The following is a 19,230-nucleotide window of genomic DNA, read 5'->3' as shown; positions in this document are numbered from 1 at the left end:
GCCGGGGGGGTTGACTCAGCCTGTCATCCTTCCGAGGTCGGCAAATTGAGTACCAGCTTGCTGGGATGAATGATCACGGTGTGTACCCCGGTTTAGAATAGGTACACCATATCCCTGCGCATCGTAAGAGCGTGACCAACGGTTGGCGTCAGGAAGGGCATCCGGCCATAAAAACATTGCCTCAAACAGGGAACCGTGATTGTCATGGGGCCCGCAAGGCTAACCCCCACTCTAGCGGGGAAAATGGCCTTAAAACGATCATTCATTCATACGAATCCATATTCAGATCTTCACCAAAATCTAATCATTTCGTCCGTGTCACATTCGCCACATCTCTGCCAAATTTGTCCGAATGCGTCCACAACTTTTTTGAGATATCTTGTTCACAGACAGACAGATGGGGGTGAAAACATAACCTCCATCCACCTTGTGTGCCGGAGGTAATTACATGTGAGCAGAGCACGTACATCATAATGGTAATCGGGATCCTCTGTAAAACAAAACAATCATTAAAGTAAGAAAGCAAAGGTGATTTGTCACAATGGTGACGGCCTTGTCTGGAGGATAATTAAAATGGAAGCAATTAATTTGTTAAAATAGCACCTTTTTCAACACACAAGTTGATGCCAATCAACATACATTTGACCAAAGCCCTTCAAAAAAGACTTGTAATTTCAGAAAGTTAAACAGAAGAATAAATCACTTTATTCGGAAGGAAAAAAAAAACAGAAACAAATTCCTTTTTTTCTTCCCAGAAGTTCGAAGACTCACAAAAAATATCTTAACAATTCGGCATTTTAGGCCCAAACGATAAATAATACAATAGAACAATTTTCACAGATAGGGTGACCACCAAAGAGAAAGGTACATTTCGGCACCAAAATGCAGGTGGGAAGAAAACTGCCTTAATCATTGCTGGGATAAAACTCCATTTGCAAAACGATTCACTGCATCGTCAGTGGCACTTAAGCATCTTGGCTGTTGCAGCGGTGCATGCGTGTGTGACTGCAGCCGAAACGGTCACTTGGCTATGTCGACGTGCTTCGCCATCTCAAAGACAACATGCAAAGGCAACGCAGCTTGGTACAACGGTGTGATTCGGCTCAAGGTGAAGCCTTGAACATTCGGTGTGCAGAAAGCCATGTCAAGAGCAAGGTGCAGGACAGTGAAAACATTTACGCAGAGTTCATTGTTCAAGGCAACAGGAAAGGATGATTATTAAAAGAGCTTGAGCTTATCGTTGAAGAAAACTCAGTTAGAAGATTCTGAGGTATCGTAGTACGTTTTCAAGCAAAACAGTTTTGAGTACGTGAGAGATGCAGTGGAGTGCCGACCGCTCGGTGAAAGCAGGCTGAGTGGCACTATCGAGAAGAGACCGACGCAAAGATGGCTGCCGTCGATCTTTGGATTGAAGACACCAGCGGCGGGTAACAATCCATGATATGATGATGTGATAGAATTGCAAATCGTTTCAAATTTCCATCCCACGGTGTTTTAACGTCAGTCTTAAAAATAATTCTTCGCGCGTTTTTCACGACGCAAGACCTCAGCTGTGGCAAAAAAAGAAGGCAAAGTCCAGAAAAAAAAAAGATGTCCTTCGAAGAAATGTACGTCGTTGTCAAGAGAATCAAACTTTGTACATGTCCTCATTGTACTGATATAGATCAAAGTTAAAATTGTGCCAAATCACAAACTCTGGAATTTCAGTCAAAATATTAAAAAATAAAAACTACAACACAAGCATCAGTGTAAAGGACAATACTTTCTCTGATGCTTCAAGCAAGACTGGTCAGCAGCAACGAGTTACCCACAGAAATATTTACTCATCAATACCATCGACAAAACCATGTAAAGAAAAATAAAAAATAATCTCAAAATGTCTTTGCTTCAGCGGTCAACTCAATGCACCACCGGGTATCCTCGACAACCATTTGCTTATCCTAAAATACTCAACGCACCACCGGGTATCCCAAAGTGCACATTGTGAACAAAATTACATAATTAGGTTGATAGCAAAAGGCCAGCACTGCCTACCTGGTCCATCCATCTGGGATGTCGATACTCATTCCAGAAAACTTTACAGCAATTGATGATCGTAATCCGCATGGGTGCAACAGCTGCTCAGCAGCTTAAATGCCGTAGCAAAGAGAGCGACGCAAAGTGCTTGGTCCCAGAATCTCCGTCAATTCGGTTTTTTAAAATTGAAATAAGCAACAACTCCATTTGTTGCCTCAATCACACAGGTTTGTCGATGACAGCAACACCTGAAATAGTGTCAGCATATAAACAAGGGGTTAGTACACTTCATTAAGCTCGACAGTACAAGCAAAATAATCGCGTACACTGGTAGGTGTGCATGAAGAGTTCATTGTTAATCTCAGGCCAAAAAAAAAAAAAGTTTAAAAACTAGAGCAATGTGACTGTCGCCAATATGCCTACGCATAGTCCCATAACGGGTAGATGCCCTCGTTCACTGTCCTAAAAATAAATAAGTTTGATTTAAATCACTTCAGCAGTTTTCAAGTATCACATTTTCACTGGCCATGACAGGTTTCACATCGATCGGTGAAGCGGTTTCAGAGAAGGGATTTTTTTTAAATTATCGGCTTTCAAGCTAATATGGCTGCCACACCATGTGACATATCACCTTTAAAATTGTACACTCTGCATATGTATTGGTAGGGGATCACGTTTGTGAAGTTTCATGTTGATCGGATAAAGTTCGTTTTTCTATTCAATATGGCTGCCAAACCACATGACCTATGATGTCATCATTTTCAAACTATATGCAACAACGGTGTTCGATGATATTTGTAAAATTTCACATCGATAGGGTAAGCGGTTTCAGAGATATAATTATTTAATATTTCCCTTCAATCCAATATGGCTGCCACACCATGTGACCAATGATGTTTTCGTGATCATATTTTAATCGCCATGCCGAGTCAATGACACACGTAAAGTTTCACGGCAATCAATTTGGTGGTTTGGGAGAAGATGTTTTTTTGAGGTTTCAGGTTAAATCCAATATGGCTGCCAAACCATGTGATCGATGTCATACATTTAATGTTGCAATACAAATGGGTCAGAGATCATGTGCATGCAATTTCTGATTTTTAGGATAAGGAATTAGATTAAAACATTTTTGGCTGGTATTACACTTCACCTATGATGTCATCATTATCATGCTTTTGTTCCCCATTGGGAGTGCTCGACAATGTGCCAAGTTTCAATATTTTCCATTCAGCGGTTTCTGAGAAATATATATTTTAATTATTTGCGTTTATTCCAAGATGGCTGCCATACCACGTGACCTATGACGTCACAATTATGATAAAAACATTCTGCATGGGTGTCACTCCTACCATGAAAGTTTTGTCTCAATCGGACATGTCGTTGCTGAGAAAACGAGGTTTAGCCCGTACGGACGGATGGATGGATGGATGGACAACCCGAAAACATAATGCCTTCGGCCACCTTCGTGGGTGGAGGCATAAAAAAAACTAAAATAAAAAAACAAATATATTTAGGCCAAAAAAAGTAATTAAAAATATTATAGATTTTCTTTTGCACAAGTAACTTTGAATCTTTACTAGCATATGTACAAAGTCTTTATTATCGTTATCTTTTGAACTCAATGCGGAAAACAAAATCACGGCATGAGTTGAACTGAAGCAGTGATTTGATTTGCATCGTAGAACCATTATTTCATGTTGTTGTGGTTTCAAGGGAAATCTGTCCTCGAGTACAATATAAAGCCCTTTCAGTTTTTCAAAACCCACATCTTATGGGATCATAAACAAAGAAAACCAGCCCATGACTTTTGTCAATCAATGATATTAATTATATAAGAAACAAGAGAGTTCAGGAAAACCTTATCCTGAGCAGTCTTGAGAAAAAGGATATGGGAAGGGTCTGTTAAACTCTTGCTTTGCATTTCCGAGCAAAATCTATATTTTCGACTCGCCGTGATTTTGTCTGAATCTCAACATTCCCCAACGCTGACAACGTGACCGGCAAATTTGATTGGCTGAAATGGTGGTAAAATGGCATAATATTTTGGCCAATTATTGTTAAACTGAAGGTTTGTGGAAGTGCCAACAAGGTGATATGTGTTCAACAGTGTTCAAGCATATGATTCCATTTGAACAAAATAAAGATTTTAAAAGCTGTAGAAAACGACACTTTTTTTTGGAAGTTTACCGCCATTGAGGCACCGTCTTTTACGCCACCTTATTTTAGACGTTAACTTATTTATTTGTGTCTGTTGTTTGAGTCTTCATGACATCCCTAAAAACTATGTTCCCTGTTTTGAACGATTTTCAATTTTGCTTAACTGACACATAGGCAGACAGAATAAAAAACTATCTCACTCATCTTTGCGCATGTGCGCTCGGGACGACTTTCTGTATAATTTGCCAAATTCAGAGCCAAAGTACTGCTAAACTGCAGGTTCATTTTCTGATTTGTATTTCCGTGTTCAAAATATGAAATTAAATTGAAATTAAGTAATTCCTCCACTATGGATTGACAGGGTGGACCAACTGCTTAACCCAGCTTTGCACTACACACGCGGATTAAAAATGGAATGGATTGAAAGTCCAATGGAATGGATGTTCCATCTAACCCAATTACATGTTCATAGGATAATTATTGTCATTCGTGTACGAGTCACATGGTGGCTTTGTTTTCAGTTATGAGGAAAAGGAAATGAATTAATAGTGCAACTGTAGAATAAACTTTTTGTCGTCAAATCACATCGATATTATTGAGCAGATGATATGTGAGCAATGAGGTGTGCAATAAAAAAAATGATTTAGTTGCCAAAGTTAACCAGAGAGTTCATAGAACATCTTACCCCATGCAGTGTTCAAATATATAATTTAATTGAAATGCAACAACAACAGGCCATTTTCCCTGCAAGAGCGGGGGTTAGCCTTGCGGTCCCCATGACAATCTTCTCCATTTTGCCCTATTTTCTGCATCACAATTGAAATAAAATAATGATTTTAAAGGTCGTAAAAGAGATTCCAGTAGTTTACCTCCGTTCATGCAGTCTCAATACATACCTTATTTAGCATCTATGTACTGCAAAACTGGAGGGTTTTGGAAGCGGTAAGAAGGCGATTTGTGTTCTCAAATGTTGAAGTATATAATTAAAATAAAATAAAATAAAGATTTTATAGGTCTCCACCACCCCCACCTCCCTGTGAGCCTCCATGATCCGAAATCGAAAAATCGATGCCTGAGCCTACCTGAGATGCTGGCCATCGAGTAGAAGGGCTGTATCGGGTTTCAGAGCAATCAGTTGGTAAATAAGGAACACGTAGGGATCCAAAGTTTTGGGTGTAACCCCCCCCCCCACCCCCCCTGGGAGCCCCCATGATCCAAAATCGAAACCTGACTGATTATGCAGGCTACTGTCATGTATTCATATGTCAAGTTTCAGAACAATCAGCTGGGTGTTAAGGGAGAGTAGCAAAAATGGCAAAAAGTTAACGGATGGACAGATGGATGACGAGACAGACAGACAGACAGACATCCGGACATCACGACCCATTTTATAAGTTAATCTCTTCGAGAATCGAGATATGACCGAAAAGCAGTACGTTTCCTGTTTGGAATGATGTTCAATTTTGTTTTTACTTTACTGCCAGACAGGCACACACAGAGTTAAACAAGAATGACCGCATTGTGGTCACAAACTGCGACAAAATCCGGTCACGGGTTGATTGGGAAACACATTTAAAGCACTCAAAAGATCAACAACACGATTGGGAAAATCACATTTGATGCGCTATTAAAAAATAACTCAACACCTCCTATCCATGTCACCTTCCCACGGTTATATCGGAACGAGATTATTTGTCACACGGTCACAGATTGCTTAACCCCAATATAGGGCCGTTCCAAAATTATGCAATGCTATTTATTTTATAATTTGCATAACAACACTTGTCTGTTATGAGTTGTTAGTTAAGACCTTGAGCCGGAAGGAACTGAAATCATTTAAATTCATTTTTTCCCTCATCAATCTACACTCAATACCCCATAATGACAAACAGAAAACAGGATTTTAGAAAGTTTTGCAAATTCACATAACATAATGCTTGATTAGCGTGCATTCTGACGGGCTTGATTAAACCTTACTATTATTCGTCATACGATTCGATTTTTCGCGGTCCCTTATCGTGAATAACACTCGACCCAAACAAAGCCAATATGAATCCATTATAGGTCTAATATGTTAGGCCCACCAGAAAACCAAGATGGCAGCCACAGCATTTTGTCTTGGTGCTATGGTGGGTGGAGTTAAGAGTCAGGTGTGGGGATGGTACAGCAGCTATCCGACCAATGGGTACACATTTCAAAAATCGACCCCCCAACAAGAAACCCAACAACAACAACAGCAGCAGCAATGCAAAGCAAAGGTCTTGTAGACCTGCAACATGTCGCATGTAAAACGTATTTCACTCCTGTAGGATTGGGACAAATTTAGATATAAAGCACTGCTAAACTACAGGTTCACTTTCCGACTCGTGTTCCATTTGTGTTCAAAATATAACATTCAATTGAAATCAAGTTGTTCCTCCATTATAAACTGACGTTGTAGACAGACAGACAGAAGTGAACCAATTGCATAAGCCGGTTTTTCGATTCATGTGCACGCTGTAAAAATGGAGTGACGAGCATGGATTTTAATATTTATTTTTCAACTATTTCCAGCAATTGAGCTTCCCAGCTCACGTCGCCAATGAGGTTGTGTTTTTTTCCAAGCTCTCCACGCTATCAAAGTTAAGTAATTGTTCCCGTTTGCATTTTTTTCCCCTCCAGTGTTTGTTCCCCCTCCAGCCCCTCCCTTACCTGAAACAGCTACACAGCTGACTCCGCACGTGAAAAAGCTGAATGCCTCAACTCTGTGTTTGCCTCAAAATTCTGTGTCCCAAACCCATCCCTCTCTGTACCCACCGTACCCAGTCATACCCAGTTGCTCCTGGACTCTGCGTCCTTCTCTCCTGACAAAGTGGAGAGGTTTCTGTCAATCCTCGCTTCTGATTCTGCAACTGCACCAGACGGCATCAGCCCACGGGCCCTAAAATCCTGCTCTGCCGCTCTTTCACAACTTCTCTCTGTTCTCTTCACCCTCTCTTTTGCTCAAGGTCATCTGCCATCTGCTTGGAAATCAGCCAACATCACCGCTTTGCACAAAAAAGGTGCAAAAACAGATCCTAGCAACTACAGACCAATCAGCCTTCTCCAAATTATCAGCAAAGTCATGGAATCCATCTTTGCTTCGGATATCAAATCCTTCCTCTTCTCCAATGGCTTGCTCACTGACCATCAATTTGGATTCAGTCCAGGTCACTCTACTCTGGACATGCTGCTTCTGCTGTCTCAACAATGGATGGAGGTCCTCAATGTCAAACAGGAAATTGGAGCTGTCTCCCTTGACATATCACGTGCCTTCGATACGGTCTGGCACCATGCTCTGCTCACCAAACTCTACTCCTATGGTATCCAAGGAAATCTCCACACATGGCTTGCAAACTTCCTCTCTGGTCGCAGTCAACATGTGGCCCTGAAAGGAATTCTCTCATCTCCCCTTCCTGTTCAGGCTGGAGTTCCCCAAGGTAGTGTTCTGGGCCCTGTGCTTTTTCTGGTCTTCATCAATGATCTCTCTGACTCTCTTGGAAATCCTCTCTATGTCTTTGCTGATGACTCCACTCTCTGCCGCTCCATTCCTCATCCCTCAGATCGGCAGTCTGCAGCCTCCTCACTCTCTGCAGACCTGGACAAAATCACAGACTGGTCAAACAAGTGGAACATGTCTTTCAATCCTGACAAATCTCACACTCTCACTATGTCTCTCAGAAAAGACCGACTGGACAACCCTCCCATCTACTTTATGAACAATCCTCTCCAAGAAGTTCTGTCACTCAAGCTTTTGAGTCTCAGTATCTGCCATGAACTTTCTTGGGAAAACCACATTTCCAAGCTGGCCTCCAAAGCCAGTCGCCGACTGGGCATCTTCCGTCGTGCAAAATCCTTCCTTAGCACACCTGAGCTCCTCACCACACACAAGACTTTCATCCGCAGCTCAATGCAATACTGTTCTCCCCTCTGGGTTGGTGCTCCTGCCTCACACCTAGCTCGTCTTCACGCTGTTGAAACCAAAGCTTTCAGTATCATTGGAATCTCCCGCGATGAAGCTAACTCCGAGGGCCTTTCACTCACTCATCGCAGGCAGGTTGGTGGTCTTTCTGTCTTCTACCGACTCCTCTCCGGCCTTGCTCCCCCAGCTCTATCTGTGCTCTGTCCCCCAAATATTCCTACAGGTCACACAAGATCTGCCAGCAACCCTCTGCTGGTGAAATTGCGAAAATGAAGACTGTTTGCTCACCATCACTCCTTCATTCCTCTTTTCTCCCACCTCTGGAACAAACTCCCTCACTCTCTTCAATCCCACGCCTCCCTCCAGGTCTTTAAAACATCTGTTCCTCACCATCTCTTGTCTTCCCCCATCCAAAACCCATCTCTTATCTTCCCCCATCCAAAACCTTGATCTCTTCTACCCCCGTTAATTCACCCCCAGATCCACTTTTTTTTGAAATACCGACTTGTTTCCTGGAAGTTCTAGCAGTGTCAGTGTTTTATACCTCCCCGCCTTCCCGCCCCCCCCCCCCCATGCCTCCTCTCCTCCCCCCAAGCCCTCTCCGTCACACAGATATTACGATGTCCCTGTTCTTTGCTGTTGTACTTGTGTGCTTCCCTCTCTCCCCCCATCTTGTCTCCCGCTCCCTTTATTGTATGTTTTGTGTGTCCGTTATTTTTTTTGTGATTGACGTTAGCTCTTACACGACCCTCGATCTTGTATACAAAAATAAATAAATAAATCTTGAAACCTTGCCTGCATAGCTTCGTCCCGTACTCATGTTGCTGGATAGCAATGTCCAGCTGTCAGAAGCTGGATTGTAAAATTCCACTGAGGATAGGTTCGACGAGCCATCATCACCACCCACGACAAAAAGCATACCATTGACGGTGCACACTCCTGTAAGGGAACACGTGTCGGCTTGAACAAGAATACTTTCCTGGTGGAAACCAGAAAACATATGTTTACAATGACAAACCAACATTGATTCATTTTTGCATACATTGTACCTGCATTACGTCGGCACATGTTCATGTCTGCCACATGTCGCCAGGAATTGGTTAAGGGATTGTAGACCTCCACACTTTTGCGTACCAATGGTCCATCATGGCCACCGACAGCAAACAGCTGCCCATCAAGCACACCGACTCCTGCGACAGTTGGAAGAATAAGCCATAGGTACATAGCACACAATACATTTCACAAATGGAATGTATATTACACGCTCTACAATCTAAATGACAAGAACTAGAAACACCTGCACCCAATGGGAGTGGCAAGGGAAGGGGGTGGGGGTGAGGAATTTCTTTTAGTACGTAAAACGTCTGGGCATTTAATTATTTTTTTGTGGCAACATGCCCACCTGGCAGAGCTCATACCATCTTGATTAGTTTGGGACATTCAGATCATCAGGCAGTCCTGCTGATTTATGACTCGAACATCCCATACTAATCAAGATGGTACTAGCACTGCCAGGCAGGCAGTGGTTCGAAAATGAGGTCAGGATAGGTAGTTTGAATGTGGCATCAATGGAGAGGAGAGGAGTCAAGGTGGTGAGATGATGCAGAGGAGATTGGAAGTGTTGTGTGTGCAGGAGACCAGATGGAAAGAGGACGGGGTGAGACATTTGGAGGATACAAGCTGTTGCACGCAGGAGGGAATGGAAGGAGTAATGGTGTGAGAATAATAATATCGGAAGAAATCAGCAAGAAGATGGTCAGAGTGGAAAGATGGGAGGGACAGATAGTTATAGCATGGTTGGTGACATGGAGGTAAATGGTGGTATGTGTGTTATGTCAGTTTATGGACCACAAACGGGAAGGACTGAAGCAGAAAAGCAGGAGTTCAGGGTTGCTTTTGAGAGGATCATGGGAATGGTTGAGCTGGTAGTTGTGCTGTTGTGCATTGCAGGGGATATCAACGTGCATATGGGAGTGGCGGAAACAGATAAAGAGGAATGTGTTGGTAAATTTGGTTGGGAAACAAGGAATAGAGAGGGTCAGGAGCTGGTGGCAAGAAATGGGATGGCCATAGCTAGTTCGTTCTTTCAGAAGTGGGACAGCCAAAAAAATACTTACAGGACTAGACAGAATAGAACGGAATGGATTTGTTCATAGTGAGGAAGCGACAGTTGTGAAGGATCAGGGATTGTAAGGTAGTTGCGGGAGAGCATGTCACTACCCAGCACAAGCCGATGGTGTTTGTTATCCACATGAAGAAAAGGAGGGAGGTTAAGACCTGGGGTCGGAAGGTGATTAGGTGGGGAAGTGCAGGGACAACGTCGCCAAAGAGTGCAAGGACAGGTTGAGGGCCAGGTATGAGGAACTTAGCGAAGAAGCCGGGGGTCTGGAGGAGGAGTGGAAGAAGAACGGAGAGACGTTTAGGGGAACTGCAGAAGTTTTGTGAGGAAAGGCATTAGGAAAGGGTACATCGTCGGTTCGGGGCAGAGATCAGGTATGGTGGACCGAGGAAGTAACAAAGGCAGTTGGGGAGAAGGAGGAGGTTTGGAAGAGGATGGGGAAGATCAAGGACAGAGGGGGACAAGCGGATGCAGGGTTGCTGCACCTGCATTGGCAAAAGAAGAAAGGAGCAAGGATAGCCGTGGATAAGGCAAGGAATGATATGGAAGACGAGGTGTTTAACAAGTTGGAAGAGGATGATGGGAATAAGATGATCTATAAATGATATTTGTAATGTTGTGATTAAAGATTGCTCACGCCATTAAAAACATTGGGGTCTTAGGGGGTGTACCGAGAGTCAAAGTGAATCCAGGTTTCCCCTCCCCCTGCCCACCCCCCCCCCCCCCCCCCACCCAAATAGGAATTTGACTTTTCCTCTGAAACTACACGCACAATTTTGATGAAACCTGACCACAATCTTCACCACCCGTGCTGTAACAAAGTTTGTTCACGGCATTAAAAAGGATTTGCCCCTTTGGGGGACTATGGGGGGGGGGGGGGGGTGTTGCCTCCCAAAATAGGTATTTGCTTTTTTCTCAAAAACTACACACGCAATTCCGATGAAACTTAACCACAACCTTCATCACCCGTGTTATACCAAAGTTTGTTCACAGCATTAACATAATCGGGCCCTAAAGGGGTCTAGGGGGGGGGGGGTCTTGTTTAAAGTCCTATGATTATGTTAGTATGATTGTACATACTGCCCTGTCTTCTGACAACCATTAAAGTTGGTTTAAAATACTGTTGCGGATCTGAACGCCGGCCTTCTCCCCTTACCAAGGGGGGATTAGTCCCCTTGTCTTTGACTGACCGACGTGACCCGGGACCTATGACGTCCTTCCCGGACAGCGCAAAATAGGGTCGTAGGACTAGAATCACTAATACCTAATTACTCGCGCTGCCCAGAAACGAGGAAATAAGCCCCGCCCGAATCACGGGTGTTGGTGGATACGCCGAGCGGTAGCGAACCCGTGCGAGCGGTTCTTATTCGTGCCACGCTCACCCAATGGAGAAATCACAGAAGCGGTCGAATTGGGAATAAAGGAATAACAAGATTTATTCACACTATGTACAATGATGAGAAGAAGAAGACAGTGCAGTCCTTAAGCAGTCTTATACTTAATACCCCAGACAAACGGGCCTGTCTCACACACACAGACACTCACACGAGGATTGCAGATGAACAAGTTGATGGTCACCAGCGCGTCCAGGGATGGCGTCCGGGCAGCTCTCTCTCCGGTCCCCAGCTCGCACCGCGAAGTAGATGAAGAGACGGCAGGAGCTCTCCGCGTGTCGTTGGCGCGCACGGGATAATTACGGGGCGAACGGTAGGGTCTGGGCTCTGGCGGTTACACTCGCAGGCTATTACCGCGTGGCTGGAATATTCGCTATCGGCTGGCTTGGCTGTAGCCGCGTACGTAATAAACGAATACCGTTCCAAGCCTCGAAACGCCAATACAATCAAGGGCTCTCTCTCGTGCAAGTCCTCACTGCAGTCCTCTCTCATAAATCCTTCTTGTAAGTCGAGTCCTCTCCCTTCTCATAACTGAGGTGGGGGCCTCGCGCAAAGGGTTTTATTGCCACGCCCTTAGAACCCTCTGGAACTCACCAGACGTTCTTCACCACACCCTATCACGCCCTGCCCTCAGAGCCCTGGTTGGCTGGTGGCCCTTACCGTCATCGCCTCTGACGTGCTGCCTTGACGCCGCCCCACTCCGACCCCGCGCTCCTCCCTCTTCTTAGGCCTACCTCATGTTACTCAACTAGTTTCGAGCGAACAAAGGGCAGCGAATGCTGCTGGCAGGGAAAGCGTAACACGGAGGGATCAGCCAAATGGGGCGCGGGATCAATTATGCCCATAGATGGAATTGGAGGGTGGCGCAAAAATGAAAGGACCTAAGCTCTTGTCGTTACACAACGCAGGTATCACTAGTGGAAATGGCCTATACTTACACATACTATGACATAACTAATACCCTAAGGTGGCCTACGTGTTGCTTGTGGACTAACTATGGGGGGCAAACCTTTAGCCTTTAATGATGTCATATGTACAAATCTCAAAACCGTAGCAATACCTTAAGTCAGTGTAGTATACTGTTTATTCTACCAGTTGAGCACTGTCGGGTATTGCCCCTGTTTTTTATATACATAGTCGAGACTCATGTAAGAGCTAGTACACTGAACGGAACAGGATGTAACACACATAAACAGGGTGCAAACCACGCATGTATGGAGAAGGAAACTCCAAGTAGGAAAAACTGGACAATTAGGAGGAATTTGGTTGGGTTTAATGAGGGTATAATATATCATGGTTTTGGATTGGGGTCGATCTGAGATGGCGGTGAACAGCTGTCTTGAAGACGTTTAGGGAAGAATGACATGAAAGAGGATGTGGAAGTTGACTCGACAGGTAGGAAAAAGAGGAACAAATGAGTGGAGGTGAGCAGTGATTCTGGATTTGGGTAGTTTTACGAGAAGAAGGTTGATGGTGGACTATGTGAGCCCTGCAGAAACCTGGGGTGGACAAAGCACGGAAAGAGCAGAGTATGGTGTGCAAGACCAGAAAGGAGGCGGTAGAAGACAGACACAACCAACCTGTGTGAGGTAAAGGTAAAGTGGTGAAGTGATAAGGTAAAGTGATAAGCCCATAGACTCAGCTTCAGCGTGGGAGAGTCCCATTATCTTCAAGGCCTTGGTTTCCACAGCGTCAAGCTGAGCAAGATGTGAGGCAGGAGAGCCAGTCCAGAGGGGAGAGCAGTACTCAATGAAGCTTTGGATGAATGCCTTGGAGGTGAATAGGAGCTAAGATGTGCCAAGGAATGACTGAACGACGGAGGATGCCGAGTCGGCGACTTGTTTTGGAGGCAAACTTTGAAATGTGGTATGCCCAAGAAAAATCATCGTTGATAGTGATCCCCAGGAGTTTGAGTTCTCCCCTACGAACAATAAAAAAAACAAAATGTGTCAAAGGTTTGTGTGATGCATACCAGCCCCACTGCGACGTGTACTCATCTCAGCCACGTACGACCACTCGTTATCACTCGGGCTGAAGGACTCCACTGAACTCAGGCACTGACGAGAAGCTCCGTCATAGCCACCAACGGCATATAAAAATGCTGCAAAGATAATAACCACATCGTTACTTCACAGTTCACGATACAATAAAAATTTGCAACCATATTGACATTTGACCATTTCAGGGTTTCACAAACTTTGATGAACTTTCTTGTGTTTCCTTTGTTTGTGCTTGATTGTTGTAATTTTGACAATTCCTGCAGGCCAGGAGGGACCATAATAACAAATACTTTTGGATACGACGGTGCATTCAATATTGATACCCTTGGATGATACATTATGTTCTGGTTCAGTGGATATGCATATGTGATGAGCATACTAAAGCAAACTGCATGCCGTAAACCATGCTTACCTCCCACAACACCCACACCAACACTGCTGCGCCGGGTATTCATTGGTGCCACGTTTGTCCATTCCCCCGTCTTGTGGTTAAACACCTCCACTGTCGCTAGCCCTGAAGAGATAAATACTTGTTAGGAAAACAAAAGTCAAATCCAACAACGAGTTACTGTCAGATTCAGAGTTAATTTTATATAAGCCATTGATTGCAATCCTTGAAAAGAAGTATTATATTTTGCCTTGTGTTCAATTACTGATATTTTTAACTATCTTCCTACTTTCTCATTCCCGGTGTGTAGTGTGTACCCTGGTTAGAATAGGTACACCGTATCCCTGTGTGTCGTAAGAGGCGACGAAGAGGGTTGGCGTCAGGAAGGGCATCCGGCCATAAAAAACATTGCCTCAAAAAGAGCACCATGACAATTACAACTACATATGGGCAGGGTACAGCCCGAAGTGGAGATCGGTTTCTGAGGTTTGGGACATGGAATGTAGGGACAATGACAGGGAGATCAGGAGAAGTGGTGGAAGTATTGGTCAGAAGAAGAGTGGACATATGTTGTGTGCAAGAGACGAGATGGAAGGGAAGTGGTGTGAGAATGGTGAAGGGTAGGCAGGGACAGAAATACAAGTTTGTGCGGAAAGGGTGCCCGGAGGGCGTGAATGGTGTTGGTGTCCTGTTTTCTGAGGAGTTTGTGGACAATGTGGTGAGTGTGACGAGAGCGAGTGATAGGTTGATGATGGTGAAAATGATGATTGGAAAGCTCTTGGTGAACGTCATCTCGGGATATGCTCCGCAGGTTGGTCGGAGTGATGAAGAGAAGGACAAGTTCTGGTGTGCGATAGAGAAGCTGATGGAAAACGTGAAAGATGAGGAAGTTGTTGTGGTAGGAGGAGACCTAAATGGACATGTGGGAAGGAGTATGGACGGTTTTGAGGGAGTTCATGGGGGTTACGGATATGGTGTGAGAAATGGAGAAGGTGAAAGGATTTTGGAGTTTGCTGATTTGTTGATTTGTAATACTCAGTTCCAGAAAGGGGATAATAAGCTTGTTACATACACGTCAGGTGGGTCGACGACAACCATTGACTACCTGATGGTGCGTAGGCGAGATAGGGGGCACCTCTGGGACACAAAGGTGATCCCGGGGGAGGAGGCTGTTTCACAGCACCACTTGGTTGTCTGCGACATAAGGGTGAAAGGTGCGAGGAGAGCTCGGCGGGTGAAGTACCAACCGAGAATGAAGGTGTGGAGGTTGAAAGAGGTGACAGTAAGGGAGGCATTAAAAGAGAGGCTGAGTAGGGTAGACGATGATGTGGTGGAGCTTGAATGTGGTTGGATGTCAATGAAAGATAGTCTGTTGGGAGCCGTTGGTGAGGTATGTGGATGGACAAAAGGACCACGGAGGCACTCGGAAACATGGTGGTGGAATGATGAAGTTGGAAAGAGGATTGACGAGAAGAGGAAGAAGTTCAAGGAGTGGCAGAAGGCGAAGGGTACGGGAGCAGAAAAATCAGAGCATGAAAGTTATAAGGCAACCAAGAAGGCTGCAAAGAAAGAGGTAGCAAAGGCGCAGGAGGCATGTAGGAAAATGTTCGGAGAACGCTTGGATTCGGAAGAGGGTCAGAGAGCGGTATTCAGGATTGCAAAGCAGATAGCGAAAGAGAGATGTGATGTGATGGGGGTGAGTTGCTTGAAGGATGAAGTGGGACAAATCGTTGTGGACCTAGATGGAATTAAAGGAAGATGGAAAAGATATATGGAAATGCTGTTGAACACAGAGAATGAATGGGATGGCAACACAGAGCGTAACCGAGTTTTAGGACCGGCAGAGAAGATAACTGAGAAGGAAGTTGAAGAAGCGATAAAAGCAATGAAGAGTAGAAAAGCAGGAGGGCTGACGGGAGTTGTGGGAGATATGTTGAAGGCAGCAGGAAGTTGGGGTGTGAGGAGAATGGCAGAGATCTGTAATATGGTGGTGAAAGAAGGCTGCATTCCAGTGGATTGGGAACTGAGTACCCTCGTCCCTCTATACAAGGGGAAAGGTGACCCTCTGGCGTGTGGCTCGTACCGAGCGATAAAGTTATTGGAGCATGGAATGAAGGTATTGGAAAGGGTGTTGGGGAGGAGGATAAGGAAGAAGGTGAAGATCAACGAAATGCAGTTTGAATTTATGCCAGGAAGAGGAACGACAGACGTGCCTATATTGTGAGGCAGTTGCAGGAGAAGTACATGGAGAAGGGGAAGAAGTTGTTTCTTGGGTTTGTTGATCTGGAGAAAGCATTCGATAGGGTTCCACGCGAAGTATTGACATGGGCATTGAGGAAGTTAGGAGTGGAGGAATGGTTGATCAGAGTGGTGATGGCAATGTACAAAAGAGCGCGCACAGCTGTAAGGACGGGAACAGTGGTGAGTTTGAGGTGAAGGTGGGAGTGCATCAGGGGTCGGTACTAAGTCCACTACTATTTGTAGCTGTGATGGAGTTGCTGGCTCAGAACGTAAAGGAGAGTTTACTGTGGGAGTTGTTGTATGCAGATGATCTGGTCTTGATTGCGGAAAGTATGGATGGACTGAAGGAAAAGATGAACAAGTGGAAGGAATGTATGGAGCCAATAGGTCTGAAGGTGAATATAGGAAAGACGAAGGTGATGGCAAGTGGTAAAGCATGTGGTGAGGTGGAAAGAACTGGGAAGTGGCCATGTGCTGTGTGCAGGAAGGGTGTCGGAGTGAACTCCATTCAATGTACAATGTGTGCTGAGTGGGTTCATCAAAAATGTAGTGGTCTGAGAGGGTCATTAACCAGTGTGGCAGCTACATTCAAATGTAAGGTGTGCACAGAGGAAGCTGCAGATGGAGGAAATGTTGAGTTGGATCTTGGAGACTGCGTGAAGCTGGAAGGTGTGAAAACATTTTGCTACCTCAGAGACATGCTGAATGGAGAAGGTGGATCAGACTCGGCAACGGTTGCTAAAGTGAGATGTGCATGGAAGAAGTTTTCGGGAACTGAGTGGCGTGCTGATGAGGAGGGGAGTGTCGTTGAAGCTGAAGGGAAAGGTGTATGCTGCATGTGTAAGAAGTGTTATGATTTATGGGAGTGAGACATGGGTCATGAATGTAGAGCAGCAACGAAGGCTGGAAAGGGTGGAAATGCGAATGGTTCGGTGGATGTGCGGAGTATCGTTGAGAGAGAGGAAGACAAATGATGAATTGCGAAAGATGATGGGAATAGAGCCTGTGATTGATGCTGTGAAGAGGAACAGGTTGAGATGGTTTGGTCACGTGTTGAGGAAGGATGAAATTGACTGGTTGAGAAGAGTGATGGAAATGAATGTAAAAGGAAGTAGAGGACGGGGAAGACCGAGAAAGACTTGGCTAAAAATGGTGGAAGAAGAAATGCGGGCAAGGGGGTTAACAAGGAGAGATGCAGAAAATAGGGCAAAATGGAGGAGATTGTCATGGGGACCGCAAGGCTAACCCCCGCTCGAGCAGGGAAAATGGCCTTAAAATGCATGTTGTTGTTGTTGTTTCCTCCTTTCTCATATATTTTGTCCCGCACCCCTCTGACAAGGTTGGAGATGGGGGATATTTAAATCTGTCCAACCAACCGATCATCTGTCCATGTACATTTATGTAAGCGATATTTCAAAAATCGTTGAACATTTCGCTTTTATATTGTAGGTGTTTATTCCTCATGACATTATGTAAATCTGATTAGATAACAGCTCTGATTGGTTGAACTATGTTGCCATGGCAACCATCTCAGTAACTTGGCTTGTGTACATGATATTTCAAAAACCGTTGAAGATTTAGCTTTCATATTATACAGACATATTTCTCACACCACCCAAAAGGCAAGAGGCATAGAGTTTCACCTCCTTGTTATTCATGCCAATAATATAGCATGCACACGAGGAAAAAACAATGCTTGTACATGAAGGCAAACAATATTTTACTCTTTGTTTTATTCATACTAATGTCTAGTTATTTATCATCCACCTGTGCTCCTTCCACCCTATCTTCTCGTTGGTGTTTGAGGTACAGCCTTGCTGCAACAATGCAGGGATGCATTCTTCCTCCATTCCCAAATTCCCTCTCCCCTCAATATCTTTCCTTTCAAGCTTGCACATCACTCTCTCCCCACCCCTCTTTTCATGCGTCCACCTCCTCCTCTGCCTTCCCATTTCAAGCTTTCCACATCCCCTCTACTCACCCTTCCAGGCTTTGAACTATTTTTCTCCCCCTCTACCCCACCTCCAATCCACCATTTCCATCTTCTTTTCTGCCCCACCATCCTCCACATACATTTCAGTGTTAATCGTCCACATCCCCTACTCCCCTCTTCCAGGTCGATACTTCTCTACATCTCTACGTTGTTTACCACTGCAGCCATACCTCCTGTACTTTCTCCTCCCCACTCTGATTGGTCATCTATTTCGCAATTGTCAGATCCTGATTGCATGCAATAACTAGAACTAGAATGCCACTCGGTAGAGCTCATACCTCTGCCATGCTGAATAGTTTACGTTTTGTATCCTACTGATAGGCTGGATCTGGATCTCGACCTGAACCAAAATCTAATCGGCTTTTTCTTGTCACTTACCCAACTCTTCCACATAGTTTTGTCATAGCTCGTCCATAACTTTTTGAAACATCACGCTATATATAATCGTTGGCCCTATTTCTCAATGGTGAAAAATCACTTAAAATTATAGTATTTGTATCTGGTTTCAGAGTTTCACCAAAATCTAATCATTTCATCCTAGTCACACATCCAACCCGTCCACTAATTTCGTCTGAATCCGTTAACAACTTTTTGAGATATCCTGCTCACAGACAGACAAACAAACAGACATAGACTAGACGGATTTCTGAGAAATGTGAATGTTCGGTGCATATTTGGGTAAAAGTTGGGAACCTCACTTTTTAACATAACTAGGGTACGCTGAATTCGATTAACCCGGTTCCCAAGCTCAATTTTGAGTTTTTGACCTTCTAATTAGCATAAATAAAATGGCCGCCAAATTGCCATTTTTGGACAATTTCTTTGAACAAGCATTTATATATCATGTATATACATGCAGCTCTTTTACTTTAACTTTACAACTTTTACCACAAAATGCACCTAGAAGCTTATACATGGCCTTTTTACATAAATCCGTCTATATTATGGTTGGTGACATATTTAAAGAGACATTCAAACTGAT

At 44.3% G+C, this 19,230-nt stretch overlaps 2 protein-coding genes across 2 annotated transcripts in view; both read right to left on the bottom strand.

Annotated features, from left to right (window-relative positions):
- The window catches only part of LOC144893281 (uncharacterized), a 1,021,022-nt gene that overhangs the window by 917,603 nt on the left and 84,189 nt on the right, over positions 1-19,230 (bottom strand). The window lies entirely within an intron of this gene.
- The window catches only part of LOC137432515 (kelch-like protein 2), an 89,524-nt gene continuing 70,976 nt past the window's right edge, over positions 683-19,230 (bottom strand). Inside the window, exons 12-16 of the mRNA XM_068124529.2 lie at positions 14,039-14,140; positions 13,599-13,727; positions 9,163-9,303; positions 8,909-9,052; positions 683-2,264 (exon numbers count right to left, since the gene is read on the bottom strand). Coding sequence (XP_067980630.1) covers positions 2,236-2,264; positions 8,909-9,052; positions 9,163-9,303; positions 13,599-13,727; positions 14,039-14,140 — 545 coding nt within the window. The 3' untranslated portion in view covers positions 683-2,235. The remainder of the gene's footprint in view (positions 2,265-8,908; positions 9,053-9,162; positions 9,304-13,598; positions 13,728-14,038; positions 14,141-19,230) is intronic.

Source organism: Myxine glutinosa, chromosome 8 (assembly GCF_964187855.1).
Source record: "Myxine glutinosa chromosome 8, kmMyxGlut1.1, whole genome shotgun sequence".
NCBI lineage: Eukaryota > Metazoa > Chordata > Myxini > Myxiniformes > Myxinidae > Myxine > Myxine glutinosa.
This window is presented reverse-complemented; position numbering and strand designations above follow the sequence as displayed.